Source organism: Eretmochelys imbricata, chromosome 3, assembly GCF_965152235.1.
Source record: "Eretmochelys imbricata isolate rEreImb1 chromosome 3, rEreImb1.hap1, whole genome shotgun sequence".
NCBI lineage: Eukaryota > Metazoa > Chordata > Testudines > Cheloniidae > Eretmochelys > Eretmochelys imbricata.
This window is the reverse complement of record NC_135574.1, coordinates 77,943,386-77,961,812: the sequence shown is the minus strand read 5'-3', so window position 1 is coordinate 77,961,812 and position 18,427 is coordinate 77,943,386. Positions and strand designations below refer to the sequence as shown.

General features: G+C 38.3%; 1 protein-coding gene across 1 annotated transcript in view; it reads right to left on the bottom strand.

Moving 5' to 3' along the window:
* GRIK2 (glutamate ionotropic receptor kainate type subunit 2) overlaps positions 1-18,427 on the bottom strand; it is a 601,587-nt gene that overhangs the window by 9,113 nt on the left and 574,047 nt on the right. The window contains exon 15 of the mRNA XM_077811691.1: positions 6,732-6,982. Within this exon, the coding sequence (XP_077667817.1) occupies positions 6,732-6,982 (251 nt within the window). The remainder of the gene's footprint in view (positions 1-6,731; positions 6,983-18,427) is intronic.

The window sequence follows — 18,427 nt, the reverse complement described above, 5'->3', positions numbered from 1 at the left end:
GTCCCTCAGGGTACAGTGTAAGGGAATAATTGCAAGAAGTGTACTGAGCCTTCTTTTGGGGCAGGCTGTACATGCAACAGCTTATGTTCAAAAATATTCACCATGTACTTGCATACAGTGTAAATCTCAAAACAAATAAACAAAAATAATTATACAACATAGAGCCTTTTGGAAACGGTGACTAGTCACATTTTATGAAGTTATGTCTAAATATCTTTATGCATATTTGTGAATGCTGAGTTAAAATTATCAGCAAAATATTGACTGTAAAATATTTAATACATTTTAGGGGTGAAGGAGGTTATATTGCACTTTTCATAAAAAAATATGGCATGGCCTTGAATCCTACTGAGTAGAGTGTTAGTACTAATCTCATATACATTGTTTCCACTGTGTTAGCAAAACTGACAAATGATAAATGATACACTCTCAGATTGTGCTAGCTAATACAACATGAAAATGCATTTCCTGTTGCAGAGACCAGAGGTGTCTTAACTCCAACTCCAATCAGTTGAGGGTGCTAACACTCTGCTGGAGTGAGTTCACAGACCCACAATAAACTAACAGATATCCTAATTTTGATCTGGGGTTGACCTGAACTCAATTGTGAGACATCCCAATATTCTGACCGTTTGTATTACCCTTACATTTAATGTAAATAACTGCAAACACAAACATTTATAAAATGAGGATATTTTTAGACAGGACGTACTTGATGTAACATCAAAAGAGAAACAATGAGTATTAGGAGGACTTGCATTTTTGGAAATATAGTAACATTTTATTCTCTTGAGAACAAATGAAACATTTTTAAGAAGAGCCAAGAATTACATTTTTTATAGTTTCTACCTTCCCTTGGTAAGAGGAAAGCTGGTATGAAAAAGGGAACAGACAAAGATAATTTTTAAACGCAACATTAAATTTATCTGTGTAGAAAGCATCAAAAATGTTCATAAATCAAAACTGGAATTTAGGACCAGATCCTGCAATGAGCACACAGATAGGCAGGACCTCTGGACCACTGAAGTCACATTCATATGTATGGGCTTGCAGGATCAGGACCGTACTGTGAAATAATTCTCAAGGAGGCCATAATCAACTAGACAATTTAAAATGTGTTTCTCTATTCTCTTGTTTATACTTCTCAATGAATTAAAATTAAAAGCAAAATACCTCTGTGTCATTGTTCATTGTCATTGTTAAACTGCAATCAAAAGTCAAAATAGAGATCACGTTTTAAATGTTTTATTGTTTGAAAATTATTTGAAAAATGTCAGGTCAATGAAATAAAAATCTTCATTTCCATTGTTTTGCTCTATTTGTTACACTTTTGGCTTTTCACATCTTTAACAGCATAAGGTTTTCTTTTTACATTTCCTGCCATTGCAAAATATCCCTCCAATATAAGCAGTAAAACAATTTTAAAGAGGGCACTGCATTAGAATTCAGCTCTCACTGTATAGACCAAAAAAAAAAGATACACACAAAACCAGTACAGTCCTTCCTTATGGAGCTCAGGGATTGAGGGATGAGAAGAGCTTCCAATTTTCCATCTGCCTAGCTGCAGAATGCGGATGTACCAAGGTTGGGAAAATGTTCCATTTATGAACAGTCACAGCTTGGAATCTGTTATTCCCAGCCAACTACAAGAACTCTCCGGTTATGCTAATGCAAAATATAATATCATTCAGGGTGCATCATTATTTTGTATTTTTATAAAGTTTATTGGGATACATTTCCTGGATCTCCAGGTTTGATTTACCAACCATCCCTACATTTTTTATTCATCTGCAGCTGACGAACATGCTCTTCAACTTTAAAATCTTTTGAACTTGCAGACCCTGAAAAAAAAAAATCACGGTGCTGGGAATTATTTTGGTCTTCATCCAAAAGTTTTATAAAGCCCAGACCATATTATCAAAGCTTTTTAAAAATTAAACTACCAGGATATTTTCTGAACAGTAATAATGTTGATATAATTAATTTCATTCCTCTTTATAATTTTTCAAATAACAGTGAGGAAGAGTTTAATAAAAAAGAATTTGGCCATATCTGAGAAAATGATAGGATGAAGAAAAAGGCCTGGAAGGATAGAAGAAGGATTGTAAAATTTGAAACCAGAAATTGTTGTATCAGTTTCAATTTTCATGGCTTTGAACATAACCATTAAAAAAAAAGGAAAAGCAGATTTCTACATGTTCTGACTTGCATATTTCATGTTCACAACACTTCCATAATAATAACCTTGTTTCTGGAAGGCTGTTCCATTTATGGTACAAATTAGCTACATTATGTACACTCTGTGTTTGGCTATCGGTGAAACTACATGATAGGTGAATGATGACCAGCATTTTTCCAAACCTCATATGAAAGAGGGGCATTCTAAATCCTAGTGTGTGAAATTTATCCTTGTGTAAAAAGCTCTCTTCAAGTAAATTAAATGTTATCTCATGTTAGCAATTAAATTAAAGCCAGAGTTCTTGGACTTTACATCGGAGAAGTGCAAGCAGGGCCTGGAGCTGGTGTTTAAGGCTGCAGCACAGCTGCCTTTCAATCTGTGATCTGAAATAGCAGTTGCAGTCCCTCCATACCATTTACATAGGGCCTGGAGCTGCTGGCTCCATGGCCACTTTCCTAGCACATGCCCACAGTTGCCCTGCTCACTGAACTATGTGTAGCTAGCACGGATAGGAAGTACAATACCTTTCTGCATGTGGCACTATCATAAAATAGTGTTCTGTATGGTCTTGCAGTGGTCTTCTGCTCTAGGATGAATTTCACCTATGGCTTACAGTGTGCAGAAGTACCCGGGTGATTTGTCCCCAAAGAGATTAAATGCACAGCTCCCTCATTCAATAGTACCTGATAATTCCCAGTAGGCACTAAAGCTAGGGAAGGATGGTATCAAATGGAAACAATCTCAAAGAATTATATTTTGAAAGGATAATAATGAAACAAATTCAATAAATTATCAAAATAAGAACCATCAATATATTATGTTAAACATTACTGTTTTTGAAGATCAACATTCTCTTTTCTAGCATGACGTTGAAAACTCTCAAGCTTTACAAAAACAACGATATGTAATGAGGCTAAAACTATGACACACTGAAACAATTACATCAACAATAATTACACTGGTAATTGTTTAAAATGGCTTCAGTTTCTTAGATTGCTTACTCACTGTCCTTTAAGTGTCAACATAATGTTACAATCAGGGAGCAGGTCATTTACTTAGAGAAGCAATTATAAAATGCAAATGGCTGAGCATTTATTGTCAAGATTGTCACAGAGAACAAAGGTCTGCTTTACAACATGTCTCCAAGTAGATGACATAATTGTGTGTTTGTATTATAAACAATAAGGAAATGATACCAACGGTTGGCTTTTGAAAAGACTGTAATGAAAGAAGAGAGGTGGACATTTTGACACATAATTTCTATTAAAATTTGGCAATTACATTTCCTTCTAAAAATACAATACGCCACCTTGTGGTTGCTCTAGGGTGACCAGATAGCAAGTGTGAAAAATCAGGATGGGTGTGTAGGGGGATAATAGGGTCCTCTATAAGATAAAATCCCTAATATCCAGATGGTCTCAATAATATCGGGACATCTGAAGGAATGCAGCTTAGAGATCTTGGAAACTCCAGTGTCCACTTATCTTGCTCCATCACTTGGACTGGAATTTTAACCCTCTGCTATAAAGAAAGGAAATAGTATATTGTCACAGATCCAAGGATAGAACTCCCATTGAGGGGAAGTCAGTGGAAGTTTTGCTAGGCTGGGTTTAGTACTTAGCCCATAAGATTTCACAGAATAAAGTACAGGCTATCAAGTGAATCAAATATTTGTTCAATTTTTACTTTCGATCAGAATTTAAAATAACTAGTAAAATCACTGTTACTTTTTCTGTGGTTCATGGAAGGCTATATGTTGCTCTGTCATACACTGTGCAGCTCATTAAAATGGTTGGAATTGTTGAACAGGTGTGCAGAGGTTGCAAAGTTCATCTCAACCTGCTTTCTCAGTCTCTGTTACAAACATTTTCAGGGACCACAGACTGCCTCATTCAGTATTCAGAACTCCTTCTTACTTCAGTGGAATCTGCAACTGCAGACTTGTATTTGTCAAAAACATCTGATCTTGATCTTGTCCAATGAAACAAATAGATCAGGTATATAACTGCACAGCTTCCCACTTTTACATTTACCAGTGTGCATTCTGCCCTTGGTAATGTAAGTAGTCATTTTCAGCACAATGGGTTTCTGGTAGTAGAACTGACTCCATGTACTGCTGATTTTCATTTCTTCAGATTTGTATATTCTAGTGAATTCTTAGTGGATTAGGACACTGTTGATCTTTTTCAAACAAATAAATCAAGGCGAGTGCAAATGATTGACAATTTTACTCTGATCATTCTTGTCTTTGCTTTTCAAAATAGTCAATAAAATACAAATTCCTCTGTGCCTGGAGAACACTGTGATGAAATGAATGCAAACGTGTATCTGAAGGTAAGGTCTGACTCTTTCTCAAAAAGACCACCACTAGTTACATGTGTTCCTGGCAAGTTTTTTCATGTATATCAGGTACATGCAAGATCTGAGCCCCTATTCCACTAAATTTAAAAGCATTGGTACAAATAGCACAATTAGAGTTTTGCTTCTGCTTTTTCGAACACAGCTTCATTTTACAGGGATCTATACTGCAACAGGCTTCACACTGCCAGACCCTCTCCCCACGTAGGACCCCACTGAATTTGATGGGAACATGGATCTACCCCTGTACAGCCAGTTGGAAAGTCAAGGCATAATATTGAAATGTTATTGACTATTTTAGAAAAAAAGCATCTAATCTGAAAAAAGTGCACCTAAAATAAGCATGCAAAATGTGCAGTGGCCTGATTAGTTACCCATGTTGCAGGTGCAATTCCACATATTGCACCTGCTAAAAGGCAGGCATACATTTTATCAACAAATGACCATTTGCTCTTTGGGCTCAAAGATTGAAATCTATTACATTTATTTTGTTTTCTTAGCTACAAACATAGAGCTTGATCCTCTCTGCCCCTGCCCCACATGTGGAGCTACCATTGGCCAAAATGGTTGTTCCAAAAAATGGAGAGCTTGTAGCATCAGTCCCTGAAACACAGACAAGGTCACATTTTCTTCCTCACCTAACCTTCCTGGTGCAGTATCCAAGGATAAGTCATGCTGTTAGCTTCATACCTAATAATAGCATATAAGATGAAATATGCATTCAACCCCTGTAAAGCATTAATCAATTTACATTATAAAATTCTCATCAAAACAGTCCTAGATTAGTAAATGAGGATTTAAATTTTTTTTCAGATCACTTAAACCAAAATATACTGAAGTTCATATTAAGTAAATTTCTTCTAAAGTGGATAAAGACATTGTGATGCACATTAATTATAAAACAAATGGTAAATTTTCAAAAGAAATTTGTTTCTGAGATACAAAACTCCAGAGTAGGTTGACAGAATTGAATATTCCTATATTCTTATAAAATAGAGCAGCAGGGGGTTCACTTTTCCTATCCATAATTAGTTTTGTACAACTTAATAAAATCTACCCATGTCCAAATTTTGTTTAGGAACCTGTGACCTCACACTGCCTTGTTGTTTAGTATCAAAGCTTTCTTTCGCAGTATGTTACTAAAAATTAAGACTTCATACACAAAGAGCTAGGTATATCCATATAAATTCAGAAGTCTCAAAAGATAGGCCTTAGATTTTTCTGAGTGATATTTCAAGTTACAAAAATTCACAGGTAGCATCTGAAAATCAATATCAATACAAATATGCCTTTGGGATTTACTACTGATTTTAATAAAATAAAGTATAAAAATAGGGATGAACAGAGGTCAAAAGCTCCTCAAAAATGTAAAAAAAAAAAAAAGAAAAAGAAAAAAGAAACCCGGTAAATATACCACATTTTCTCCCAAGTTTTTAAATGTAAATTAAAAATATGGCATATAAATAAAAGCTATACTCTTTAGTTCAATTTTAGATGTTACATATGTGCATATACATATTTATTATGCAAAGCTGATGATAGCACCCAAGAATTCTGCAAGAAAATAGCAGACCCAGCAACAGTTCAATTATCATACTTGTGCAAATGGTCAGTACAGGACAGGTTAACACTAGCTGTTTCAAAACTGGATGAATTCAAGTTACAGGAGATCAAATTATAATCAGTAGTAAATCCACAAAAAATAATATTGATCTAATAATTTCCAGATGCCACCAAACCAACTTGTCAAGTGTGAACGTCTTCAGGAAAGGACATTTCTATGGAGACATTTCTAGACTTCTGACTTTGAACTGATACACAGTTTTGACTTTTAAAAATCAGATTTATCTGTAGAAGATTAATTTGTTTCCCATTACAGTTTCTCATTTCTTCTTCATCCATAAAATTAACTGCAGTGAACTTCCAGGAGTAATAAGCTGTCTTTTTTCAGGCTTGTATAAGAGGAGAAATAGTCACTTGTCCTGAAAGCTGGCTACAATTAAACATATTAAAGACAAATTAAAAGCTGTATATGTGACACATCAGGTGCTCTGTTGTGAACCTTTGTTACAGAAATACTATACTAGGGTATAAAGGATATCAGAATAGCCCGTCATTGGATCATCAAAATGCTTAAAAACTGATTTGATTATAACAAAAATTATTACATTAAATGGAAAAATACAATATTTACCTTTTCCAACTGGGCATTTTTTTTTGATTTGTACAAAAACTCCCCCACTGCCACAAAGACAGAAAGCACCAATCCAGCTGCCAGAACGATGAAAATGCCACCAATATTTTGAACTCCCAGAGCACTGGCCTCTTTACTCTCCTCTTCTGGACAACCATTGCCTCTCCACCACTTCTCCTTCATCATGTGGAGCTTGCCTTCCTCTTGCAGCTGAAGAATTGCTATAGTGATCTTGTCTCTGTATGGAGACCCTGCAAGAGAATAGAGGAAACGTGCAGTGCACCAAAGTATATTTTCAGGAGAGTAAAAATGTTTTAGTTTAGTCCTGAGAAGGATATAAGACAAAAAATCCTTGTGATGATTCACAATTTTTTAGGCATGGTTTGGTGGGGGAAAGAGCATGTTTTTTAAAATCTTTTTCAGATCACAGAATATGAGCCAGTTTTCAAAGTTAGCGCATATAATTGAACCCACATTTTTATACATGATTACTTTATTCATGAAAATACCTAATTTGTGTACACAAATCCAGTAACTGCTTGTGCACCTGGCTGGTTAAGTAGCTAATTAATCTTGTACACTTATAAATACGGGTTCTATGCATGTATATCAGTATCTGAGCATACATGCAAATGCAATTACTACAATTCCTGTAGCTAAGTAACGTGATTTTGGAAATGAAAACGTTCTAAACAACACTCGTTTGTATGGACTTCAGAAATCTTAAGCCCTGTACAACCAAGCAAATGTAGGATTAGTTACAAGTTATTTAGTTTAACATATCTAAAACTATAGACTATTTGCTTCTAGACCCCATACAAGAACTGATACAAGAAACAGCATTTCAGTTGCTTACTTCTCATAGCTAGAACAGCAGCTTTCAAGGCCCAACCACCACAGTATGCAAAAGTTTAAAATCACAAATAATCGAACAACTATGACATTTACCAGGCACTTATCAACCTCACATCAAGAGGGCAGAGTAAAGTGGATACCAAGCAGTGAAGCAACAGGGAGCAGAGTGAAGACTGTTTGGATATGTTAACTCTCCATTTCTGTATTTTTCAATTTTTATTTTACTCCAACATCTCCTATTTCCAACTCTTAATGATTTCTGGAAACTTAAGCATTGATCATCAGTTGGTGTAAACAGTAGCTCTATGTAAATCAATGGAGTTTTGACAATTTAAGTCTAAGAGTTTGGGAAGGTTGTTTGTTTGTGTTTGTTTGTTTGTTTCCCTTAAATTACTAATACACATTTACAACCTTAACTATACTTTAAGAAAGTTTTTGTCCTTGCATGAAAACAGGTGTGGCAAATAGCTATAATTACAAAAGATGTTACAAGAGTGTCAACCCTATCACAAATAAACAAATACTATAAATACAACAATATCCCCACAGAGTGAGTCCATTACAGATGTGCAGAACTTTGAGGTCTCAGAAATGTTGATTGCTACTTTGTGTCAAAAGAATCATGCTCATTGTCAGATTGTCAGATCAACTACATGATAGGGACATTCAAATACCTTCAAAAATGTTTCTTTATTCACTTTATTAACTAAAAGTTAATGGAAAACCACAGACTTAAGGACATGATGGGCAGAGGCATATCTTAATGACTTGACAGCAGCCCTCTCTATTTGTAGGGTAGATAGTAGGATGAAAAGTCCCACTGCTGTATGTATACATAGTCAATATTCCTTTGTGCTATGTATGTTGTACCCTTATCAATGTGCAGCTTATATTCCTTTATATGATTCTGGTGCATTGTATCCATTTCAAAGTTAAGCTCCCTATAGTTCGCTTTTGTTTATAGTCCCTAGATTTGAACTCACACCCCAGGGGAAAGAGGGAGCTAAGTTGGCTGCATGCCATCCTTGTACCCTCCCACAGTAGGATGCTCCAGTGGCTGTAGCCCTGGGGGCCTAAGTTACAGCACCCTCCCATGGTTGTTCTGTGGACTACAGTATTGCCTAGAATCTCTGCAGCTTTGTGCCCTGCAACCCCAACTCTGGAACACCCTTCCTCCTCCCATTTCCACCCCACTCCCTGCAATAGTGTTGGCAAGAGTATCCAGCCCTTTTACCTGGCACAAAGAGGACAGGATGGGGCTGAGGATCTTACTCTAGCATGTGGGGCAGAATATTCTCTTATATTTGGTCTTCAGGTATCAAATCTGCTTCCCCTATTGACCTGACACATTCTGAGTTTGTTGTCCTTCAGAGCCCAGCATAAAGTTGCTTTTTCTTCTCCAGGCTGTGACCAAATGGGAACAATTTTTTTTGAGGAGGGTGGGGAAGAGAATATATTTTGCTGTAGGCAAGCTTCTTTACCTTTTTATGAGAGGTTGTTTTTATTCTTTGTACAGTGCCCAGAGACTTTCCAATGAGCACTTCACAAATTAAATTATTTAATAAATAATGTGAACAGAGAAGGCTTTTATTTTTGGAAATGCAGGGAATAAATCACTGACATCAGTCATAAGTGCCCTCTGTGTTGAGACTTCCTATCATGTTTAGGTATATAACAGAGCCACCTGTTTTATTATTAATTTTTTCTGGATGTCCAAATAAAAGGCTGTAACTTAAATTGGATACCAATGTGAACCTGAGTAAAAGAAAAAGATTTTTAAATCAAAAGTCAGAACACATCGTGTGAAAGGTGGTGTCGGTATGTATATGAGCCCACAAAGAGGACTCTCTCTTCATGACCTCTCTCTCTCTAGAGTGCCCCTCATAATTATAGTAACTATTGGTTGCAGTTTTTATGGTGTCTTTTTTGGTTGATTAATAAACTGTAGGGCTTGTCTACACTGTGCATCAGTCCACACCAGAGAGGTGTAAATTCTAGTGTGCACCTGTGTGTTGTGCAATAACAAGTGCTGGCATCCATGTGTGAAAAGGGGCATTTGTGCACACACAAGAATATTTATTATTCACTATTTGTCATTTAAAATATTTCAGGTTTCTGTTGGGAGAAGCTGGATTGCAAGATCCAGCAGCAAAAAGTCCACCCAGAAGGAATTGCAATGGCAGAAAATATCACAATCCCAGATACGGTGGGCTCTGGAGATGGACAAGTAGCTTAGAAAGAGGTCAGGACTGACCTGGTAGAAGATATGGAAAATGCAGCCAGCGATTACACTCTGTAAACACTCTAAACATTCCAATGAGTTAATTCCTGCATGTGGAATTCTGGCACTATGGGTGTAATTTTCATGGCCCTCAAAAGAAATAGAGAATGAAATCAAGTCCCAGGAGTTTTGAACTTCCATCTGTACTGTAGGAAGCAAGCATGCTTTTTAAATCATTAACATTATTCAACAGAATTCATCTTGAAGGGTGTGAAATCCCTTGCATTTTCTGAAACTTTAAAGCTCTAGGACTGTGCCTAAAAATGCAACAGTAATATAAAGAATAAGAAGAGAGTGAAAACTAAGAGTCAAATTCTTCCAGATTCCCAGGCATGACAGAAAGTGCATCTTTCATTCTGTAGTGAAAAAGGAGTGTGAACTGCAAACACCAACCATCAATGGAAAGAGAAATAGTGGGGAAAAAACATCTTAGGATAGGCATACATAGCTGTGCAGAATAAAAGAGTATGTCTATATGAAATGTGAGGGTAGAGCCTTCTATAAAAATATCCTATCATGGAAGAATGGGAGAAGAAACAAAGTTCCAATGAACACAGGCACAGGGGTAGATTTTTAAGCAGAAAGCCACAACTGTATTAACGTTTAACTTTTGAGGGTGGGCTAAATTCTCCCCCTACTCTCCTGATAATCAGGTATTTATTTTGGTTCAGTACGGTGTTAAACTGCCTCCAGGCCAAATAATCAGTATTCATTGCATGCCCTTTTCAGCCTGCCACCTAGAATTCAGACCATCGCTGAATCCTCTCCCCTGCTCCCTGTGAGAGGGAGCGAGGGCACACATAAAAGGTATCTCAGTCTGAGAAGACTTAGGGCATGTCTACACAGCAACTAAACACCCTTGGCTAGGTTGTGCCAGCTGACTCGGGTCTCGGGGCTTGGGATGTGGGGTTGTTTCATTGCTGTGTACATGTCTGGGCTCAGGCTGGAACTGGGCTCTAGGACCCTGCAAGGTTGGAGGGTCCCAGAGCTTGGGCTGCAGCCTGAGCCCAAATGCGTACATTGCAATTAAACAGCCCCGCAGTCCAAGCCTTGCAAGCCCGAGTCAGCTGGCACAGGAAAGTGCAGAGGGGAGGATGCAGGCGCCCCCTCCTTCTTCCAGGCTAATTGGGGTTAACAGGTATCTACAAGGTCTTGTGTTTACAGCTGGAGTTGGCCCCCTAGAGCCTCTCACCTGCACTGACCACAAGCTGCAACAAAATTACAAACTTCACTTGTAATATTACAACTTTAAAATCCTGTCCTTTATCCTTATGAATCCCAAAGTGAGCCACCATGATGAAAAAACCCACCAGACACCTTGTCAGTCTTGGGGAAACATTTCTTCAAAACTAGAGATTGGTCAAATCCACAACATCTTGGGAACACATTTCAAACTCTTTCTCTCTCCATTATAGGGCAGGTAAGGCAGGGCAGCAGCAACAGTACCACTATGTCTGCTGCATGCTCTGAGGATTTCACATACAGGAAGTGTGGGTTCAACAGACAACCAGTTTTTGCTTCCCTCCACCACAGCCTAATGTCAGCAGAGAGAAGCAGAGACATTCTCCTCTACTCCTGCTCTGATCCCTGCATGTTCTAGGCAGGGAAGGTGGGAGAAGGCCCCAGAGCATCAAAGTCTGACCCTCTCTTCTCCCTTTTCTCAGGATCCTGGGGTTGTCTTTTCCCTGCCAGTCCAACCATACACCTCCATTCTGAGATATGGGTGAGGTGGTATATGTAAACATGCTTGTAAAGTGTGTGTTGTTTCCCCCTCTAGTGGCTATCCCACAGAATGGATAGTAACCTACTGCAGCTGCCAATTTATGGAGGTACTCTTATTTCAAATGCAGAGTCTGTGTTTGGGTGCTAAAGCTCCTGGTTCAAGTCCTGATGACCTGTGGTAGGTTTCATTAAATACACTGTAAGTTACTACGGGTTCCTAGGTCATATAACTTTCCCTCATTTGTTACGATGACTGTGAGATGCTGACCCAGTAGACAATGAAGTCTAAGATCAAATCCCTTGGAAATAGACTTCAAGACGTGATAGCACTTTAGATCACAAGACAGGCTAATGGCTTCTCAATAACCAGCCAGATCAGTGAAATTGCATTATAAAAAGGCTTATGCACAAAAATCTTTACTTGCTGCAACATGAGTGCATAAAAATGTAGTTTCATAAACCTGTATACACTCAAGATTTTACACACTGTAGTGAGATTTTAGTGCTACACTCAAAAAGTTTTATGGGGATTAGTTTTCTACCCTGAAGTCTCAATGCATAAATATTTATGTGCATAAGTATGCGCTTAAGTAAGACTTATGCACACATAATCTTTATGTGTTGAGATGAGACCTACGTGCTGAAATCCTGCTGAGCTGGCTGGTCTTGGAGATCGTGGCAAGCAGATGATAATTCAGTGAAACCTGCTCACTATTTACTCCATTCTAAGATATATTAATTCATATGTAAAGATTACAAGATATCCTTAAGAAGGAGTTGGAGTGCATTTTCATACCCTACATTTGGCTCTACATACATACATTTGGCACTACATAAATAAAATGAATGGCAGCACTCCACCAAATCCTTCATTAAGCAAGTTCTAATCCAGCAGCTTGATTATATTCTAATCATTCAATGGAAGTACTATATATATGCGAAGTTCCAACAACACATTCAGTATTAATGATCCTTGCACAAATGTTGGAAATTTGAAACTTGTCCTGGATGTGATATAGTCCCATTGAGGACTATTATCTTTGATTGGCTAGAGAAAAAAAGAGAAAAACCACTTTTGAACATGCCAAGTGGACATTTTCTAAGATTTTTTTTAAAGCAGACCTTAATTGGTGCTCCTCCCCTTTATGACACCACTCCACATTCTACCCTCTTGGCCTGAGCAATGGGGGTTTAAGGATTCCCTTCCTATATATAAATGCAATATAACTTTTAGTCCTGTGGTAGACAGTCATTGCTATAAGGTAAATGGTCAAAATTTAGACCATAGGTGAGTGAAGTTCATGGATTCCTAATGTTGGTGTAGTTAGGAGTTAGAGTGACTCACTCCTGCTGATGCTGAATCATAGAATATCAGGGTTGGAATGGACCTCAGGAGGTCATCTAGTCCAACCCCCTGCTCAAAGCAGGACCAATCCCCAACTAAATCATCCCAGCCAGAGCTTTATCAGCCCTGACCTTAAAAACTTCTAAGGAAGGAGATTCCACCACCTCCCTAGGTAACCCATTCCAGTGCTTCACCACCCTCCTAGTGAAAAAGTTTTTCCTAATATCCAACCTAAACCTCCCCCACTGCAACTTGAGATCATTATTCCTCATTCTATCATCTGCTACCACTGAGAACAGTTTAGATCCATCCTCTTTGGAACCCCCTTTCAGGTAGTTGAAAGCAGCTATCAAATACCCCCTCATTCTTCTCTTCCGCAGACTAAACAATCCCAGTTCCCTCAGCCTCTCCTCATAAATCATGTGTTCCAGTCCCCTAATCATTTTTGTTGCCCTACGCTGGATGTTTTCCAATTTTTTCACATCCTTATTCTGATGGAGGCTTAAACATGGTTAGGATCCAAGAATGCAAGAGAATTGGCTGCTTTCATATCAGTAAGCATAAGCAATTCATTGGGTGCTATTTAAGGATTAGGATTAGAGGATGTATGATGGACCTTGTGGTTATAGCACTAGATTAAGATTCAGGAGTTGGCTTCTATACTCAGCTTTTGCTACAGACTTTCCTTGTATCTTGGACAAGTCACTTAATCTCTCTCCTCCTGAGTTTTTCACCAGTAAAATGGGGATTTATTAATGTTTGCCCGCCTCACAGCAGAGTTGTGAGGATAAATTAATGAACATTTGTGAGATGCTCAGATACTACAGCAATGAGCACCACAGAGAAACTAATAAATAACAAGGTGTCCAAGATCACTGCCTTGTCTGTGGTGAGGGGCATATAATCAGGGATTCTCTCCAGGAGAAAGTTTACAAGGACTAGCTGCCCTTCAGCATCAGTTGATAGCAGTTGCTATATTAATAAATTTGCAGCCAATAAAGCCTTTTAGCCATGTCAATAACAATGCACCATTGAGGTCTTAAGAGGAGGAATATAATAATCATGTAAATACATTTATTAATACAATGTATACCTGTTGCTCCTCTTCCCTCTACATGCTGTCTGTCTGCTTACTTATCTGCCTTTAGACTTTGAGCTCCTCAAGGCAGGGATCATGCCTCCTTCTTTGTTTGGAAAGCTTAGCATGCTGTGGACACTATCAGGAATAAATAATACATAATAATAAGGCTGCAGACTCATAGTTAAAGTCACATGGAGTCAAGGGGAAAATGAAACTGCCACCTGCAATTTTAATTTGGCTGTGTTGCACATACTGATCTGGTTAGTGTGTAGCTTTATGTATTATTATTTCTGTCAAAAGATGCACCATGATAAAATAGTTAGGCTATCCAATGTGTGACCCATAACATTCCTGATAAACCCTTAACCCTTCGGAGTTTCCTGATTCCGTGTGATTGTAACTCTGCAAACTTAACACTACATTAAGACTTTTCTGCATTACCATATTTTTGATATTAGACATACATAATCATTAAATATTCTATAAATCATAATTATTATAAAACAAAATACCCAATAGATGTTTACAACAATTTAAACTATCTCACATTTAATTAAGGTAGCAAGGGGATTTGAAACAAGATCAAGGAGGGAAGCCCAAAGGGCACATTTACAATGCCTCTCTTACATTTATTAGCCATTATTGATATAAAGCCTGGAAAAGACAGAACTAATAGGAACCAGGAAACTCTTTTAACTTGTGTATTCTGGGAGCTCACGCAAATTCTTCTATTTTCTGACAACCTTTACTCTTTTTTCAGTTTTTATCCTCACCCACTCTTCTCTCCACCTTCATAGCAGTTCCATAGATACAACTGATTTATAAAACAAGAAAGAAAATATAGCAGAGAGATTTCTTTCTTGCTTTTAAAGTACTGGGAACTATTTGGGTATGCATGCAACATACCTGGGATAAAAATTAGTTTAATCTCTAGGCTAAATCCTGCAACTGCCATTGATGAAAACATCCTACATCACACCAGTGTTTGTATTCTTGGAGGACTGGGAAGGGACATCTTAGGTTGTATTAAATTTATAACTAATTCAACCATCCCAAAATATCATATAATGTTACCTGCTGTCTCCGTCTTTGGAGAGAGGGTGAAAAGAATATGCAGGCTGGTTGTTGAGCTGTAGGGAAATTAAGTAAGACCTGATGCTGGATGGCTTTACAGGTTATCTCGTTCTGTGACTTCCTCAAACTGAGTCATTTTTTTTTTAATATGAGGACAATAGGAGCACTGTAGTTACAATGCATTTTTACTATTACAGACACCCAAGTGATATAACTTCATCATTGTGTTTGTCAATTTATTTTCATTTTCACAACCGTCTGTTACAGGTTACTGCTTTAAAAGTTCAGCTCCACTCTAATGACTGGATTCAGAGTAACAGCCGTGGTAGTCTGTATCCGTAAAAAGAAAAGGAGTACTTGTGGCACCTTAGAGACGAACAAATTTATTAGAGCATAAGCTTTCAGGAGCTACAGCTCACTTCATCGGATGCATACATGTGTCTCCAGTCTCTTCGGGGGCATGGGTTCGAATCCCACCTCTGCCACCAGTTGTCCCAGTGGGGGCAGGCAGGGAGCTCACTGCTTTCCTCACTACATCAGAGCCAGCGTGAGTCCCCTCTCCGGTGTGCAGGGGGGAAGGAACATCACTGTATGCATCCGATGAAGTGAGCTGTAGCTCACAAAAGCTTATGTTCTAATAAATTTGTTAGTCTATAAGGTGCCACAAGTACTCCTTTTCTTTTTACTCTAATGACTGCAAGACAACTACGGTTGGGCAGAGTTTGTCTGGGCTTACCCAGGAAGGGCAGCTCTGCTTTGTGCTGGGCGGGGGAGGGAGAGGAAGGTCAGAAACTGCTCTAAAAACGGTGCTCAGTGGTCAGCTTTGCAGCAATTACTCCCCTCCCCCCGCCCCAGGAATGTGCATAAAGGTTGAAACCTGGGTGGGGCAAGTCTCTTTGTTCCATGCAGAGAGGAAGCCAGCACCCACCCTCCCTCCCCTAGTGGAGGCAAATGGCAGGCTGGGTTAGGACCTGCTGTGGGCATTACACTAGTCCCCCCTTTTACAGGAAGGAAGGAATTTTTCCCGCACCACCAGAATTGGCTTCAGTGGAATGTGATTTTTTCACCTTCCTCACAGTGGGTGTGAGGGAGGACCTTTTCTGGTGGGAAGAAAAGGTGGTAGGCCATATGTCACAACTTATTTTGTAAGGCTGGGTGGATGTTCAGTGCAGGTATCTCATAGGGAAGGCAGCCAGTGACCAGATAAATGGCCTGGTAAAGAACTTAAAAGGAGGTACTGGATAAAGAAACAGAATGGGGGAGGGGGTTGGGGTCCATTCAAAAGCATCTGGTGGTCTGGATTTGGCCCACAGTCCACCTATTGAGTACCATCGGTTAGACTATTTCCCACCTTAACTAGTAACCCATGCCTAGTATCCTTTTAAGATATCGAAAATACAACAGTTTCTCTGATAATATCCAAGGTCCTCAGGAAAAAAAAAAGCAGGGAGAATGAGAAAAATTAGGGCCAGAGCAAGAAAAGGAAGCCAGACCTGAGAAACCAGCCCTCTGGGTTTTTTTCCAGGAACCACACAGATTAGAGGTGAAATTCTGGCCCCAATGAAAGTCAATGGGGATTTTGCAACTGATTTCACTAAGGTCAGGATTTCATCCTAGGTTACTTATTAAGTGGCATTTGGATATAACTGAATAGCAGATATTTTAAATCTGGCTAGACTCTACTTAAGTAACAAATATGCAAACAGACAAACGTAATAACAGTGCTTCAGAGTGACTGGAATTCCTATCAAGTCCACATGACATTGCAGAAAAGAATAAGAGAATTCCACTGCTTAATATCCTTTTTAGTAGTTCCCCAATTTTATCATATATATAATTCCCTAATAAAGGGCCCTGCCTCCTGGAAGATCTGGATGCAGCTTCTAGACCCTGAATTTGATTTACCAGGCTAGCAAAGGATTGGAAAAACCCATACAAGGACTGAGCTTCTTGACCACCAGGCTAGACTGCATTAATTCACTATATCTATTCATGAGCATATATACTGTGAAAATAAAAGGCCACAGTTAGTCAAGAATGGAACAGCCCATCTGCTCAGCAACACCAGCCACCAAAAGCACATCATCCCAGTATTCCACTCACTGAATAGACTCTCTATAGAATACAAGTACAAATTCAAAGTCTGAATCCTAGTTATCATGTACTTCCATGGAACTAGTCCAAGACACCTTAGAGAGTGCCCCTCTCTCTGTGGTCATGACATTCCATAGGACCCAGAAAACTGTCAAATTCAATGGTGAATCTCATGAAAGGAAGAGATGGGGGGTTTTGGCAATAGGGCTAAGACTTTGGAACTAATAAACAGAGGAGAGCAGAAAGATGAGCTTTCAGAATGTAAAAATGTAAAACTCGCTTCTTTGACTTTGGGTTTGCACAGCTCCAACAAAAATCAGCACCAAAGAATCAATAAGGTGGAAAAGGAGAAAGAGGTGAAGGCAAGAAATAAGTGGGAGGAAGAAGAATTAGTAAGAAAGCAGAAGAGAACAGGAAAAGAAAAAAGAAATACATTAATGAAGAAACAACCACACGTTCTTAATGGAGACCACTAACCATTTTTAGCAGTGAACTCTTTTGCAAGGTGTTCAGATGATATAACGGGCATGATAGTTAGTCTATTGCAAGTCCTCTGGATCATTAATAATCAGTGTTAATGAGCTCAATCATTATTCAAAAAATGTTATTAACTATTTCAGGACTACGAGTTTCTTATTATGCAACACAACTAAAATTTTTATATAGAAAGTAACTTTTTAGTGATAGAAAAATAGATCTGCAGCCTTAAAACATTCATCTTTGAGACTTACTGCTTGTAAATAAAAATGGCTGTGATAACATATTATATGACAATGTGATACACATATGGTCCTAGGTACCATTAGGTCAGCATTTGCAATTTTAATGATGACTGTGCTCCAATTCTTGCTCTTCAGTGAATTCCCAATGGAAACCTAGCTTCTCTTAGGCAGTCTGCTAACAATAGGAAGTAGGATTTTTCTAGTTTATTTTTTGTGTGGTTTTACTAGGTAGAAAGCCCAATCTCTGACAAGCCTTTCACAAACATATTTCTTTTGCTCATTCATACTATAAAGATTTTTTCCCCATCAAATGTTTTAACTACAGTTTCACAGACTTCAACATTTAAATCCCTGTGAAAGCTGTTGAAATTCTGGAATGAGCTTTAATTCATGGTTTGACCTGCATAAGGATAAATAATATGAATAAATTTTTGTGCATTATGTTCAGCTGGTACAGACAAATTTATTAATCTGTTTTAGTTACACTGAATAACCGAAGCCTGGCAGTTTTATGCACGTATA